This window comes from Amphiura filiformis, chromosome 9 (genome assembly GCF_039555335.1).
Source record: "Amphiura filiformis chromosome 9, Afil_fr2py, whole genome shotgun sequence".
Lineage (NCBI taxonomy): Eukaryota > Metazoa > Echinodermata > Ophiuroidea > Amphilepidida > Amphiuridae > Amphiura > Amphiura filiformis.
The window spans coordinates 69,652,686-69,669,602 of NC_092636.1; the positions used below are offsets into that span (position 1 = coordinate 69,652,686).

Consider the following 16,917-nt stretch of genomic DNA (forward strand, 5'->3'; position numbering starts at 1 on the left):
CGTAGGTCCTGTGGTTCTTGAGTTATTTATTTGTAAAGAGGGCTGAAACAACAACACTTTTGAAAAACGCACATAACTCAAAAATTAAGTAAGTTTTTAAAGTATATGGTTTGTAAACTGAACTTTTGCAAAACATCAAAGTGTTATTTTTCAATAATATATTGATTTAGATAAATAAAATCGACTCTTTTTGGCTGCTTCGACCAAAAATACATCATAGACCCGATACGAAGTGCTTACAGAGTCTCATTAATATTCATGACCTGCTCTACGTGGTAGCGTAAAGTCAAGAGGTAAGCTTACAGCTAAAAAGAGCTGTGACTGAATGAACACAAATAAAGCTGCGACGTATGGTGTAGTGGTGAGTCAGATTGTCACATGAGTATAACAAATAATTTCATCTTTAAATATAAATCAGGAATTTTGTCTGCAACTCATATGAACAGTTCAGACAGACATGGCAGAGACGCACTCACTGACTCAGTCTCAGGGTTACTATACATTAGGTATGTGAGCATTCCTTGCCTGAGCATGCGCAATATTCAGCCTCTCTCAGCATAGGGAAATCGCGCACCCGGCGCCATTTTGGAAATTCATTACCGGTAGTAAATTTTACGGCGATGTTTTTGAAAAAAAATTTGGGGGAATTAGATCGAGTTAAAACAGTTCCAAAGCTTACAAGGTCAAGTCAAAAGGTTGAACTTGATCATAACCCGGAAGAGGTCAGATGATTCGCACGTGGTCGCGGCAAATTTTGGCGACTTTCTAGTGGGTTTGAAAGTGACGATTTCGATCTATTTTTTTTCGGAAATTACTCTCAAATATCTAAATAACGGAGTTGAGCGGTAAGTTAAATGGAGCACGCGGTGAATAAAGATAGTTTTTTGTACATAAAAATGTTTGGTTTGATGAGATTGGATGGATGCCTTGCGCAAAAAGTGAGTTAAGAATTAGTTTTTCAATGACAAAAAAATAATAAGACACTTCAACACAAATTTCATTTTTTTGAATAAGTTTTTCTTTATTTTTGCATATGCTGTTGGCCCGCACTGTGGTTTCCCAGGGACTGCCTTTTGAGGAGAGCGAGAGCAATCGTTCTCTTCTGCTCTCCTTAAATCGGAGAGTGATTTTTAGCTTTCCTTAGTTGACCATTCTCTCACTACATTTTATTGTTAATGTTCTAAACAGCTCTTGAAGGCTCTAGAAGAGCTATGACATGTAATGCTCTCCTGCAAATTCCAAAAGACAGTCCCTGGTTTCCATCCTCTGTCAAAGCTGGAATCTGCATCAGAAAACAGAAATAAAACAAAATGTTACTCATACATGTTCATTTGTATATTAGGGGCTATCATTTTCATGGGCTCCCAAATTTCCAAAAGTCAGCATCAATAAAATTACGACCCCCTATATCGGCAACAAACTTTTATGACCCCTCCCCATCACCCACTGATACACCTTACAAGTCATGTACCCCTGAAGAGGCTAAAATTGTATTCAGTCTTTTGAATAAGATAAACACACTATCTGTGGTCATCTTATGACTCCCTACATTTTGGTCATCAAAACTTTTATGACCCCCCTATTTTTCTTTCCAAAAAATTTGACCCCCCCTGTACATCTATGACCCCTCCCCCCTTACAAAGAAAATGATAGGCCCTTATGTTCACATCAATTCAAATTCAATCAATCTAGGATTACATTTACAGTTCAGTACCGTAAATAGCAAGTGCTTTTTCTTTAAATTGTGTACTCACAATGCACAGTATAGGCCTATAAGCATTTTAATATGTGCATGCACAAAAAGTTTGTACAGGAAATTGGCTGAAAAATTGAGACATTCAAATTAGCATATCTCCGCAACCACATGTCGTATGACATTCATTTATGCCTCATCAGTTTTCTTTCATTTACCTCTTTAATATGAGATTACTTTGATGAGAATCAAAAAAAGTTCAATTTTTTTTGTATTAGGCTAAGTAAAAATAAAACATGTTTCACGTCCGGTTTTCAAAAAAAGGAGGAAGAGGGGCTTTTTATTTTCTATTTTTTATCGCAAAATTTGTGTAAATACCCATACTTGAGCTGTTTTAGCGCATAATCCGTACATACAATAATGCCTGGAAAAGGAGGAGGCCCTTTTTATTTGTTGTTCTGAGAGTTACACCCCTCTAATGATCACAAAACCTTCCTAAAATGTTTCTTGTATCTTAACAAGGCTATAGAAAGCATCCCAACTTCCTAGACATATTTTTTGAAAAGTTATAACTGAATTTCAAAAAATAAAAATTTATTTGAGAAAACCTCAAAAAAGGAAGCGGGAGGGGACGTGAAACATGTTTATTTTTTTATTTGGCCTTATACCTATATACATGCTATAAGCTTCTTCTTCTTCTTCTTCCTATGTAAGTGCAGACTTCAAAAAAGAAGATAATCGCACTGCAGTGTGTTGTGCTCTCTGCATCCAAGATATTGCAGACAGCAAAGTTCAGTGCAAAATATGTACAGTGATGAAGTGCTTTAAAAATGCTAAAGATGACTGCTGGTTACTTGGCATCCTCCTTTAATGCCAGTCTGAAGGCATCAAGGGATGGGTATTCAGCTTAAGTTAAGTTAAGGTAATTTTGTAAGGTAAGCTAAAGCTTGACAATATACATTCGACAGGATTTTATGGGTAGACAAAATCGAACTTTGTACAGTTGTATTAGACTCGCTCGCCAGTCCTACGACACATACCGTACCTAAGCTAAGGACTGGCTCACACCATTTTGTCTGTCTATGGAAAATACACACTTAACGGTTTGCGCAGGTCCGGTCAGATATCATATTCGAAAAATTTCATCAAATTTTCATCAAAGCGACAAAGGTATATAAAATTGGTACCCACCTTATTGTGGCGTTTTGGGTCAAGCTGGGAGAAAAAAATCCCAGGTCGACCTAAAATATTGTATCGCACACGATAGACCACCTAAGTTATCAGGTACATGTACATGTATGTAGTTATATCGTAAATCGGTTTCTCCCAGACCCAGGTCGACCGTAAATTTTGGGTTGCCACATTCTGCCCGCAAACGCCAGGATTTTTAGCCAGGTCGACCACAACAAGCATGCAAATTTATAGGCCTACATACCCGATCATATATGTGTGACATGTAGGCATTTTGTTTGATTTGTTTGGTGCAAGCAGGGGTAGCGCTAACTTGCGCCATGGGGTCATGGGCGCATTCTTTTTACTTTCGGCGCACAAAATTACCATTTAGAGGCTACTAAAGGGTCATTTGAACCCCTTATTTCTATTGTTTTGGATCCATAGTTTCAAAAAATTCGATGTTTTTGACCCCTTGTTTGAAAACCTAGCGCTACCCCTGGGTGCAAGAGTATAAGTTCCTTCTAATAAATCCTAATTGTCTGTTTGCAGATGATGTGTTGCGGTTGATGTGATTTGACCATGAAAGATTGTTGGAAATCTCAACTCCTAGGTAGGGATGGCATTTTGTCTCTTCTAAAATGCTGTCTCCCAGTTTGTAATCAAACATTTTAGTGGAACGTGCATGGGTGATCCTCATGACTGAAACATTTTTGGATGTTGAAATGTAGTTGCCAATCATTCTGCCATTTGACAAGTGTGTTTAGGTCATCCTGGAGTTGAACATGGTCATGATTGTGAACTATTTGCCTATAACACAATCATCGGCAAAGAGCCGGACTTCAGACTGTATGTTTTGTGGCAAGTCATTGATGTATATGAGGAATAGCAAAGGTCCTAGCACCGTGCCCTGGGGAACGCCAGATAACACATCTGTCCAAGCCGAGTGTTCACCCCCGACAACGACCCACTGTTTACGGTGCTTAAGGAAGTTTGCTATCCATGTGTGGATGTTATTGCGAATGCCATTAAAGGAGAAGGCGATTGTGTGGTACCGTATCAAATGCCTTGCTAAAATCCATAATTACAAGATCAGTTTGTTGTCTGTTATTTAGTGAAAGGGCCAGGTCATGGATTTTTAATAAAAGTTGTGATTCGCATAAGTGGTTGCGTCTGAAGCCATGTTGTTTTGTGGTGAGAACAGAATGCTTATCAAAATGATGCATGATGTGTGAATGGATGACATGTTCTAAGACCTTGCAACATATGGCTGTGAGAGAGACGGGCCTATACATGTAGTTCGAGGCAGCTGTTCGGTCTCCTTTCTTGAAAATCGGGCTAATATTGGCACTAAGCCAATCAGATGGTAGTTCGCCAGACTCCAGGGATCTTTCAAAAATCATACATAATGCCGGGGCTATCTCCTCAGCTGCAACCTTGAGTATATAGGCAGGAATACCATCAGGCCCTGGGGTTTTGTGAATTTTGATGTTCTGTAAGAGTTTAATGATGCCCTCTTGTGAAATTTGAATGTCTGGTATTGTGGGATAATTGCTAGGTCCTAATGTTGGTAATGTGTCATCTTCATTGGTAAAAACAGATTTGAATTGGTCATTGAGAATGTCAGCCTTAACATGGTTGTCAGATTCCAGAACACCTGAGTTTGATCTCAGGGTAGATATGCCAACAGAGTCGGTCTTCAAATTCTTCATGAAGGACCAGAACTTTTTGCTGGAATCTAGACAAACAGAGTTGATAAACTTTCTGTGAGCCTTCCTCGTAGCTTTCTGAGTGGCCTTGCGCCAAATCATGGAAGCAATCAAGAGATTCCTGGTCCCCGACTTTCTGTTTATGGTTAAACGCACGCTGTTTCTTTTTCAGCTGTCTCTTAATATTCCTCCCTATCCAAGGGGTCAGATTGCGCTTGCTGACCATGCGAGTCGGAATGTGGGAATCCATGGAATTCCTGACCGCCCATAGGTCACTCACAGAGCACGATGATGGATCACTAGAAGTCAGAGTATCACTAAACTGCTTGAGATCATTTCTGATGGCACTGACGTCAGCTTTCTGATATAGAAAGACCTTTCTAGGCTTGGTTTTAATCACCTTGGGCCTAGAGCTGACTATGATCATGGGGATACCGTCATGATCACTCAACCCTGGGATAAGTGAAAACCTTTCAACCAGGGTTGGATTGTTGGTGAAAAATAAGTCAAGGATGTTTTTGCCTCAAGTAGGTTTAGTGACCATTTGCTCAAGGCCAAAGTCTGCAGCAATCTCAAGCATGTGTTTGGAAAGTCCAACATACTGGGAATTAGGGGTGACACTCTGAGAATCCCAGTCGACTCCGGGAAGATTAAAATCGCCAGCAAGCCAGATATGACTACGATTAGATCTTTTGACCTTGCTGAGCCTAAGTGCCGGACATATGCCTGCATGTTTTATACTTTATTATTATCCACCACGAAAGGAGTGCCAATTTCTATTAGCCTAGGCTGTCTTTCTATCAACAAGCACATCATCTCCCATCTTGACCAATTCGGCCTTATTGTGCTTGCTAAATCAAGACTCGGTTGAAACAAAATTAAGGATCAAATGCATTTTAGTGTCCAAAAAGGTAAAATTATCGTCAAAGTTCTTCCAAATTATCCACCCTTGCAAAGAGTGCAGAATTGGAATTGGGAATAAAAATATCCGATCTTTGCGATCAAAAACACAAAATTACAACTTTGGACGTACTATTGGCAAAATACATTATTGCCAAACAATATTGAATAGAACATTTTATGTCAACTTGAAGAAATTTGCTCCCTAAACTTGTGGTGACTAGGCAAAATAATTCCCATTCAAACGCATGGGAAACTGAAAGTGCATAATCCTCACTAAGTTGTATCAGTGGCGTGTCGGGAGGGGGGGCTGAAGCCCCTGGCCCTGCACTTTGTTCCAAATCATGTAAAATCAGCAGTTTTTTGGTGATTTTTACCCATGAAGCCCCCCGCATAACTCTGGAGTCTCTAAGCCCCTATGACTTGGAGCCCCCCGCAGGAAAAGATCCTGGACATGCTTGCTCAAGAAGTCTAGCCAAGAATTTTCTCACTGATAGCTTCATTACACCCATCGTATGTGTGAGTTACGGCTTTTCACAATCCTTACTTTGTTTATATACCGGCTCCATACATTTGATGTATGTATAGCTTCAAGTTCACATTCTAGGCTAGAGACCATTGCATTCAAAATCTAGTCAAGATTCGTTGATGCATGACACCGTTACAAAGCAATGGAAGTTCTGAAGTAAACACAGCCGATCACGACAGGCGATTGCATCAAAAGTGTTGATACATGTAAAATTACACTTCAGCAAAATATCTTAGACTGTCCAGTGTCCAAAATAGACAAATCTTGCTCAAAAGATACAGTTGACTCATCAAAATAACTTTCATCGAAATTTCAACATTAACAGAATATAAAACATCTGGTGCATAAAATTGCACCGCTGTCCGAATCGAAAACGATAGTAATGCACTATCGTATTGCAAATTCGGCTAGCGTTCTTTAGTAAGGACACGCTGGTGTGTATCGTGCCCATCTTGTCCTCTTGAACCTAGAGGGTTGAGTAATGGACAGGTATCAGAACCGGGGATGGTCCCCTTCTCTTTTCGAATCTAGCTCTGACACTTTTGAACATGCACTAGATGCTGTTCGTATCTCTGTGCTTGTTGAGAAAATTAACGTTGTCAAGATAGGACATCCGGGCCCTACTAGTACTCTGCCATGTTTGGCTGAGTAACGGTACATGAACATGGCCTTTTGTGCCTGTAGATATAGACAACCAATAGTGTTACCATTTTGCAACATGTCACGATTTTGAGTGGCAAAACACAACATTATCTTTTGTTCTGTCTTGGTTAATGTGATTAAAATGAACTGGTAATACATGACACAAATGGTGACACTTTTCCCAATGTTCAATTGCAATCAATAATCCTGAAACTAAAGTTTAACACAGTGCAACAAGTTAAACTCAATTTACCCTTGCTGAGAAATGGGCGAATCCATGTTATTGTTTACCGGGTCAGAGGTCAATCATTGTCATGCAGATAAAATTGTATTGTTTGGCTCAACCCGGGAACCAATGGGATTTGTCGCCTTCGCGGGTTTCGGGCGTGATTAGGTGGTGATTTATTCACTGTTGGTTTTGTATTGACACGACAACAACAAAAATCTTCCCACCCACCGCTCCCTGTGTGGACATGTGAGAAGGAAGTAAAATATAATTATGTGTGACAGTAATGAGATAATGACCTGTGTAAATACAGATATATTTTATCTACTACATGGTAGTGTGTTAAATAGCTAATTAAAGCATTTAACTGTCTGTAAGTTTAAAAAGAAAAATCAAGAATTATAGTCCCTGTAGATAAGGAGGGAGGAATAAAGAGTTGACGCCGATCATTAAAATCACATGTGACTTGCAATTAATTTCCCTTTCTCAGATCTTCAAAGATACAATGTACACTGTTTAATTAGATCAAGTGTTCAATATGTTGCTACATAAATTTTTATATAATTGTTCTGTATCAACCTTTTTAGGATGATAGTTCAAGAGGGAAAGTAAGTCGTCAAAACTATATATTTCTTAATATGTACAGGAATTGACAATCGTATTGTTACATGCAGGCACAGGTGTCATCAAAAACATTAAAGTAGTCTTTTATAAGGTCAAAGACTTCACACAGTAAGCAAAAGAAAATAATGCTGGGTTTTGAATTATCTTTTCTGTATTTATTTATTATGATATATACGTACATGCCATAGAATGCTAACATTAAGACTTGATCCTTTGAACTTCAGGTCGCTCACCTGTTGAACTGTTGAAGAGTCTCAAGAATTCCACTTGGGAGCGTGGGATCTGTATGCACCAGTACCGTAATTTATTGTTGAGTTTCCAGCCATGATATTTGATTTAATGATCCACGGGTTCGGGGTCAAACGCTCAGAATTTAAGCTTCGGGTGGCGGCTACCCGAGTGCAAGTTTGGATCACATTTGGTTTAGCCATGATATTTGATTTAATGATTCACGGTTTCGGGTCAAACGCTCAGAATTTAAGCCTCGGGTGGCGGCTACCCGAGTGCAAGTTTGGATCACATTTGGTTTTGCTAAAACGAGATTTTCTGCGCCTTTGGTCGTTGTTTCGCTAGAGTCTTGGGTTGGGTATAGTTCGCTTCGATTAGAGAATCTCCTATTATATATTTGGCTATAGTACGGCTGAGAGTTTGTTTGTTTGTTTGTTTGTTGTAGGTACTGGTGCGGGTCTTAAACAAAAGTCAATAAATGGTTGTCGTGTCTGATTGCCAACATGCATGCAAATTTTGCGTCCGAGTGTTTTTCAATATCTCTGTCTTAGGGTAAATTCATATTTGTTCAAGTGATCTATTGATTTAGAGCTTGGATGGCAAAATTGGGTCAGAAAGCATCATGATTTGTGTCCCCTTTTTAATTTGATTTACTTCAGTACCGGAAACAATAGTTAATTCCCCATTGTGTGAAGGCACTCAAAATCATGACAGGTTGCTCAAATGGTGACACCACTGGTTTAAGGTTAGCAACTATTTCAAACTGTTGCGATTTGGTAGTTCGAAGCATCTTGCGAATGGTAGTGAGCATTGGCAAAAATTGCATTGATCATTTCATAGCGAGTGTTTAGAAGAATGCAAATATCACAGATATATACTTTTGTAGGTCCTAGGGTTCTTGAGTTATGTTGCAAAGAGGGCTGAAACAACAACACTTTTGTAAAAATAGATGAAAACCTCACCTGGAAATGTCATATTGACTGCGTTTCCAAAACTTTGTCGAGAAATATTGGTATCATGAACAAATTAAAACACTTTATTCCTGATCGAATATTACATACCCTATTGTACTTTTATTTTGCCGCACCTCAATTATGGAATTCTAATCTGGGGAATACATGTAAACTTTACTTAAGATAAACTGACCAAACTCCAAAAATGGGCAATAAGAACAATTATTATAGTCATTATAGAAGTCATACCCGACCTTTATTTGCGAAATACAACATTTTAAATATAGAAGATATGTATTCTCTTGAACTCGGTGTATTTATGTACAAGAATTCCATACCTAATGAGTGTGATCGGAATCCGTCCCTCACATGAGGGACGGAAATCAATAGATAAATAGATGCACTGAGAAGTTAAGGAGTATTTTCATTCAATTAAACTTGAATGGAAATTTGACTCTTAATAAAGTGAATATCTACATGTATGACAATTGAATTAAAGGTGTTACATGTACTTTTGTCATAATGTCGCATTTTGGCTTGTGAGGGACGGAAATCAATAGATTTGATAAACCATGGCAATAGTTACATCTTTCTTTTTTCTATTGAAACTTTTGGTCTAATTACACTTGTAACATATAATATGTAATTTGAATGTTGTCTCTATCATATCAATACAAGAAACAGCTGAAATTTACTTTGAGTGGTTCTTTAAACGGAACATAAACTTAACGTTAGGGACGAACATTTTCTGTGTGAGGGACGGACAAAATGTGACGCCATTTTGAAATTAGTGGAATTTTTTCAAATTGCCTCAAAATCTGTCCCTTGGCCTCTTAAAGTATTATTTTAACTAATAAAATATTGCTTTGATAATTTTTAGTGTGTGTAAATTACCACAGCAAGTGATTGTGAGGGACGGACAACTTGGGTGTGAGGGACGGACATGCTGGTTTTCTTTCAATTTGGTACAAAAAGCATGTCCGTCCCTCACACTTTGTGTAATTAAGCTTATGTAACTCTGGAATGAAATGTTTCTAATTTTTGTAACTTTATATCAGGATACCTGGGCATCAATGTCAATAGATGGGGTATGTGTCATTGTAATTTATTCAAGAACTTTTACGAGAAAAAACTTTTTACGATTAATTTTGTGAAGGGACGGACAAAATTTGATAACATCAACTTCAACGACCCTCCTTCCTTAACAGGGACACATTTTTTATTCATCTAAATTGTATTATTGATAGTAAATTGTATTGCTGTTAATTTGCTAAACAAAATAAGCTACAGGAACTCATCATGTTATTTAAAGCTTTATTTTTATATTTGTACTGTGATGTCCGTCCCTCACAGTGTAATTTTGTTGACCTAACTTTACGGAACCCGTTTACGCAGAACGTACGGCAAAATTGTACTTTTTCTTTTGGATTAGTAAAATATGATGTTTTGAGATAATTATTATGCACAATATGCACAAATTTATAACAATTTTAATTTTTGGCCAAATGTTACCTAATTTCCGATCACACTCTAATTCATTTAATGAGTATTTTACAAAACGTTCTGACATCCATGACTACCAGACAAGACGAAAAAATGATCTCCAGTTAACAAAAAATAAAGAGTTTTTTCCGACCATTCTATTCGAACGAAGCGGACCCATGCTTTGGAACTCTCTAGATAAAAAAAAATTAAAAACTCAAAGTCCATAAAACATTTCCGCAAACAGCTTAAACAAAATCTTATCTCTAAGTACAATTAGGCCATTCTCGAGCACTGTAATTTGTCATGTCTGTTAGTCATTTTTATTTATATTTGTTAATTTCATAATCTTTGTTTTGTTTTTTCGTCAGGGAAAGGCAATTCTCAGGCCTTATTGGCCTTCCTGCCTTAGAAGGACACAGAAGGACTTAATGAAACCATATGAAACTGGCAATGGTATTAGAATAAAATATGGACTTTTTTTTATGTATTCTTGCAAAGTTTGTTACGATTGGAGATTCCGCAAAATTCCTCATCTACATATGTGATAGCACATGACATTACGTAACAAGGGATATCTCAGGGATATTGCTTAGAGTATTAGCTTTTCTTTGATACCTATTTGTTAGGGATTATCTTCAAATTCTCTTGAAAAATTGAAAATAAGTGAGGCTGCAGTGCATGAGCTAGCTTGGTTATGCATTACAGGCCAATATGAGCGCCTTGTTAAAGCCTTAATGTACGATTTCCGTCAAATTTTGATTTTGTTATTGTTTATTCAAAATGTTTAAATAATATTAGTAATCACTGTCGGGAAGGGTTGCTGTCCATTTTAGGTTGAAATAACAAGATAAAGTGAAAGAAACTCCACTGATTATTTTGGCCATTTAACACGCAGTTCTATATGGGAGACATATTATCATAATTTTTAAATTATGATAATATGTCGAACTTTGCTCTGTTGGCCTACAAAGACAACAAATTTGGCCGATTCAATTTAGGTGCAAGTTGGGACATGTGTAAACATTACAAATATGCCAAAAAATCAGGTTTGAAAAAAATTAACCAATTTCATATTATAAGATCATACATTATGGCTTTAAGTAATTAATTGCTAAAACCAGTGAATTAAGAACTTTGTTTTTTGTTTTTTTTGGCTGAAATGTAAACCTTAATATCTTATTCATATTATAGAAACAGTTAGATTGATATTAATAATAGTTTAAAGTGAATTCTACCAATCAAAAGATCTAGATCTGATCTTGCTCGTGACCTCATGAGGTGACATTATTATTTGAATATTCATGAGATGCTATTAATTTGAATATTATTATTATTATTATTTATTATTTATTCTTTCTTTATTGAGGGTAATACTGCTTCAGTGACAAGCACTGCTTTTCAAGCAGGCCCTCATTGTATACATGTTATAGCAACAAAATATATTACGATACACAATATTTACAAAAATAGCATACATAATATACTAGTATTACAAATAAGTATAATGGTATCATCAAATACAAGAAAATTATAAATACCATGATTCAAAATACAGAAATACAATAATTATATTTATACAAAAAATAAGCAGGCAAATGAACAAAATGTAGATAAAGACAAGCCTAAATTTCTTTAATTTTTGACTGAAATTGGCCTAAAGTCATATTTTCCATCTGCGCTCTTACTGTCGGTGGCAAAGAATTCCATGCATAGGCTGCCCTGACGTGAAAAGTACGTTGACCTGAATTTGATTTAAATTTTGGAACAATCAATGTATTAGAAGTATGATTTCTAGTTATATGATTATGGTTATCATGAACAAAATCAAATTGAGAAGATAAGTATGATGGATATTCATTCTTTAAACATTTGAAAACAGTCATTAATAGAGTATTATGCCATCTTTGATCAAGTTTAACCCACTGCAAAGTATTCATTAAATCATTAGTTGGTGTCCTTATATCTGCTGAGAGAATTATTCTAGCTAAATTATTATGAAGTACCTGAAGCCTATTATGGTACTCTACACTAAAATTTGACCAGACCATGCTGCCATAATCAAAGTGGGGAATAACAAGAGCATTGGATAACATTACAGTGGTTTTGTGTGGAAGGAAATATTTTATACGTTTTATTATGCCAGTTCTTTTGGAAATAGTTTTACTAACATTATCAACGTGAGCTGACCAAGACATTTTGCTATCAAATTTTACACCTAGATATTTAAACTCATCTACTCTTTCAATATCATTGTTGTTATATAATAAATGTACATTGTTGAACTTTTCAAGCATTTTGTTTGTACCAAAGATCATAAACTTAGTCTTTTCAACATTTAAAGTGAGTTTGTTTACTTTGAACCATTCAGCTACCCTACTTAGACATGACTCCATTTGAATTTTAAGATCAGATTCATTTTTAGCTTTACACATTAAAGAGGTATCATCAGCATACATTACAGTTTTACATTCAGACACAGCATTAGGTAAACAGTTAACAAAAATGATAAACAGTAAAGGACCTAAAATTGAGCCCTGAGGAATACCAATATCAATTGGCCTAAAGTCAGAAAGAGTTGAGTTAACATTAACAGTTTGTTCTCTGTTGTTTAAGTATGATTTAAACCATAATAATTCATCCCCATATACCCCATATTGTTTAAGTTTCCTAATCAGAATATCATGATTTACAGTATCAAATGCTTTCTTTAAGTCTATAAATAAAACGCCTGTAGCATAACCTGTATCCATATTCTTTAAAATGTAATCTTGCACATCTAGAAGGGTTGTTTCATGATCTTGTTTTTTCTTATTGAAAGACAGAGATAAAAAATACTTATGACGTCTGATGTTTCAAATTCCCTACCATAGCGCACAAAAGGAAGGCCGATCTGGTTCCGATCGGAGAAAAGAATAGCAGATAATGGAGAAAAATTACGTACTTTTGTAAGGCAAAAAGCAACTTTTCTAGACATTGTTGACATGGTGCCTTCGGGAAGGGCTATAAAGACCTAACTTTTGAGATGATTTGTATGTTTGAAGGTGCGAAATTAACAATAAGGCGTCCGGTTATACCGCCGCGTTTAGCAAGTCATCATCGCAACACTTTTAAACAAACCATGCTCGAGTTTGATGACGTCAGGCGCGATAAAGTCTTTTTATCTCTGTCTTTCATTATAAAACATGTGATGCTTCGTAAAATACACAAGTCTGTATACCTGTACTATTATTTGTCTTTAATCCCAGGTTCACCTTTGGCTTCACTACTACATTGGATTGGACTATAATTTTGACCACTGCTGTGCATTGAGGGAGAGTGATCTTACTGTTGCATTGTATGCATTTGATCAATTATGAGCTGGCTTTTCGGTGGTAGTCCAAAGAGCAACTTGCCTCCTATTACACCACTCCAAGAACAACGCAGCAAACAAATACACTCTCTCAGGACTTTGAATCCAAGGTATGTTGAATTTTATACCAGTATTTTTTTAAGGGGTACTACACCCTGCCCAATTAATGCCTATTTTTGCATTTTTCTCAAAAATTATAGCGCATTGGGCACAAGTAAGATATGTATATTATAGGGGCAAGGACTACAACTACTGCGCTGGAAATTTTATTTCAGCACAGACAACAGTTGTGGAGTTACAGTAAAAAATGAGGGAAAACCAATATTTGATCAATAAATCAATAACTACTTGCTTTGAGTTGCTGAATTTTAAGTGTAGTAGTTGTAGTCCTTGCCCCTATAATATACATATCTTACTTGTCACTAATATGCTATAATGTTTGAGAAAAATGCAAAAATAGTCAAAAAATTGGCCAGGGGTGTAGTACCCCCTTAAAGCAATAATATCAGATATGTGATATTTAATTGACGTTCAGATGCAAATCATGATAAACACCTCCCCCCCCCCCCCTTGGTAAACACTGTTATCCAAATTTATACTGTTAAGCTACTCGCTGTAAAAATTGACAGCAATGAATGCTTTAGTGCAAACATAACATAACTGATTAGGGTCTTATAGTTTCTATGGAGAGAAACATTATTGGTATACCATTGACAGCACATGTGCCTTTATTTTTACCATCCATGCAGCATTGTTGAACTCAAGAGAGATGAACAGTATAGACTTACATTATCAGCAGGAGGGAACAATATTGCATTGATAATGTGAGTATTATAGCATAAACCTAAACTTCACTCCAATGTTGTTGTTTTTTTCACATCTGCAATTGTAGCATAATGAATGTGCAGGTAGATCGTATCAGTTATTTGAGTCAAGACCAAAAGACATGAAAGATAAATGTGTGTTTTTCTGCTGACAGTTTCACCAGAAACCTTACGGCTTTCTCAATACTTTGATAATATTATTGATTCATCTGCTTAGAGTGGGAATCTGCTTGGAGCGGGAATCTTGACTGGATGTTTTTGGAGATAACACCATACATGAACAGAGATGAGGGGACAGGTGTACTTTCGGTAAAACAATAGCATTCGGTCAAGATTCCAACTCCAAGCAGAAGGATCAATAACATCAACGCTTTGAAAAGTCAGAAATTTGAAGTTTTTCTTCAGTCGTATGCAGAAAGATTGTAGTTCTCAGTGATGACGAACAAGATCATTTCCCTGATTACATGACTGCATGTGGGTTTTAGCCCACCTTCACCTGTATACCGACTACTGTTGTCAAAACATTCCAGACATAAAACAAGGTTTAAGGGTATACGATGTATTGTTGGTCGAAGCAGCAAAAAAATGTAGTTCACAGCATCTTGCGAATGGTAGTGAGCTTCAGCAAAAATTGCATTTGCTCAATTCATAGCGAGCGTGTAGAAGAATTCAAATATCACATATACTTTTGTAGGTCCTGTGGTTCTTGAGTTATGTTGTAAAGAGGGCTGAAACAACAACACTTTTGTAAAACGTACATAACTCATTAACAACAATAAATTAAGCAAGTTTTTAAAGTATATGATTTGTAGAATGAACTTTTGCAAAACACCAAAGTGTTATTTTTCAATAATATATTGATTCAGATAATGAAATTTTTTTTTTTTGGCTGCTTCGACCAACAATACCTCGTATATACCCTTTAAAACAAGCAGGTGTATCAAGTCCAGTAGAAAAATTGGCCAAAGTTATAAGCATGCCCGCCACACCAAGAGAATAGGGTCAAGGTTTAGGATAAGGCTTTGTGTTAGGGTTGGGATTATGGATGGGAGGGTTAAAATTGTTGTTGGCAGTGGCGGTAGTGATTGATAATAAAGTTGCTTGTGAATAAAACTACCATGTAGTAGATTGTAGGAGATGCTATATGGGGTATGTACCCCACATCAACAAATGCTTATCTCTGGGATGTGGGGAGGTGAAAGAATGAATGCAGATAGCTATAATAAACTGAGCTCAAAAAGAAACTTATAATTTTTTACAACTTGTGAATCACAAGGTCATATCTTAAAATGCTGTCAATCAAAATTAACCAAAATTACACACAGGATTACCTTAATACTCTACTCAAAACACATGTCAGTAACCTAGCAGTTGTCCAACTGACACAGCAGCAAAATGCACTGTCATGGGACAGCTTCCTGGACTTCCTTCACTTTCACAGCCCAACATTTGGCACCCAGGACAAAAAATCTGTGAGAATGCACACAAGATCCTTGCACAGATGATAAACCGGTGTTGCTTTCTGATTTTCATACACTTTTTTTCATGAAACAGGGCTGGGCTGTGAATGTGGTCCAGGAAGCTGTTCCATGTCAGTGCATTTTGCTGTTGTGTCAGTTGGATAACTGCTTGGTTACTGACATGTGTTAAGAGTAGAGTATTGAAGTAAACCCGTGTGTAATTTTGGTTCAATTTGATGGACAGGATTTCAAGATATGACCTTGTGAAAAATTATAAGTTTCTTTTTGAGCTCAGTTTACATACATTGCGCTATTCCAGTTGTAGTCCAAACAACCCCTGTGGAAGATATGACCTTAATCTTCTAATGGGGTTACCTGAATGGGTGACTCCATTTGAAAATTACACCCTGTGTGGGAGATTAAGTTGATGTCTTGCATAGAGGGTGTATGGATTTCAACTGGAATAACCCATTGCATTGCATATATGTTTGGTAGATGCTTTTTTCATTTATTAAAAACAAACATTTACAAGTGGTCCAGTCTTGAACTAATTTTAATATTCATAATGTTTATCAATTGTTATCCCTCCCTATTACAGATCTTTGCCTCCACAATTTCCTCAAGATAAACCTCTAGTGAAGGTGTCACCTGCTCTTAATCACCCCTGGGTTAGCAAGTCACTTCAAGTTACTGGCTGTGCAAGCCTAAATAATGTGAGTATCCATAACTCTTAATCACCCCTGGGTTAGCAAGTCACTTCAAGTTACTGGCTGTGCAAGCCTAAATAATGTGAGTATCCATAACTCTTAATCACCCCTGGGTTAGCAAGTCACTTCAAGTTACTGGCTGTGCAAGCCTAAATAATGTGAGTATCCATAACTCTTAATCACCCCTGGGTTAGCAAGTCACTTCAAGTTACTGGCTGTGCAAGCCTGAATAATGTGAGTATCCATAACTCTTAATCACCCCTGGGTTAGCAAGTCACTTCAAGTTACTGGCTGTGCAAGCCTAAATAATGTGAGTATCCATAACTCTTAATCACCCCTGGGTTAGCAAGTCACTTCAAGTTACTGGCTGTGCAAGCCTAAATAATGTGAGTATCCATAACTCTCAATCACCCCTGGG

The 16,917-nt window shown here is 36.8% G+C and overlaps 1 protein-coding gene across 2 annotated transcripts in view; it reads left to right on the forward strand.

Annotated features, from left to right (window-relative positions):
- The first annotated feature begins 270 nt into the window (after nt 1–270).
- LOC140161394 (vacuolar protein sorting-associated protein 37A-like) overlaps nt 271–16,917 on the forward strand; it is a 30,012-nt gene continuing 13,365 nt past the window's right edge. The window contains exons 1-4 of one of the 2 annotated variants that reach the window (XM_072184908.1): nt 271–361; nt 13,405–13,618; nt 14,258–14,332; nt 16,391–16,505. In XM_072184908.1, coding sequence (XP_072041009.1) covers nt 13,512–13,618; nt 14,258–14,332; nt 16,391–16,505 — 297 coding nt within the window. In that variant the 5' untranslated portion in view covers nt 271–361; nt 13,405–13,511. Of the gene's footprint in view, nt 362–2,383; nt 2,403–13,404; nt 13,619–14,257; nt 14,333–16,390; nt 16,506–16,917 lie in introns of those variants that run through there. The other variant, XM_072184909.1, reaches the window with a different exon arrangement.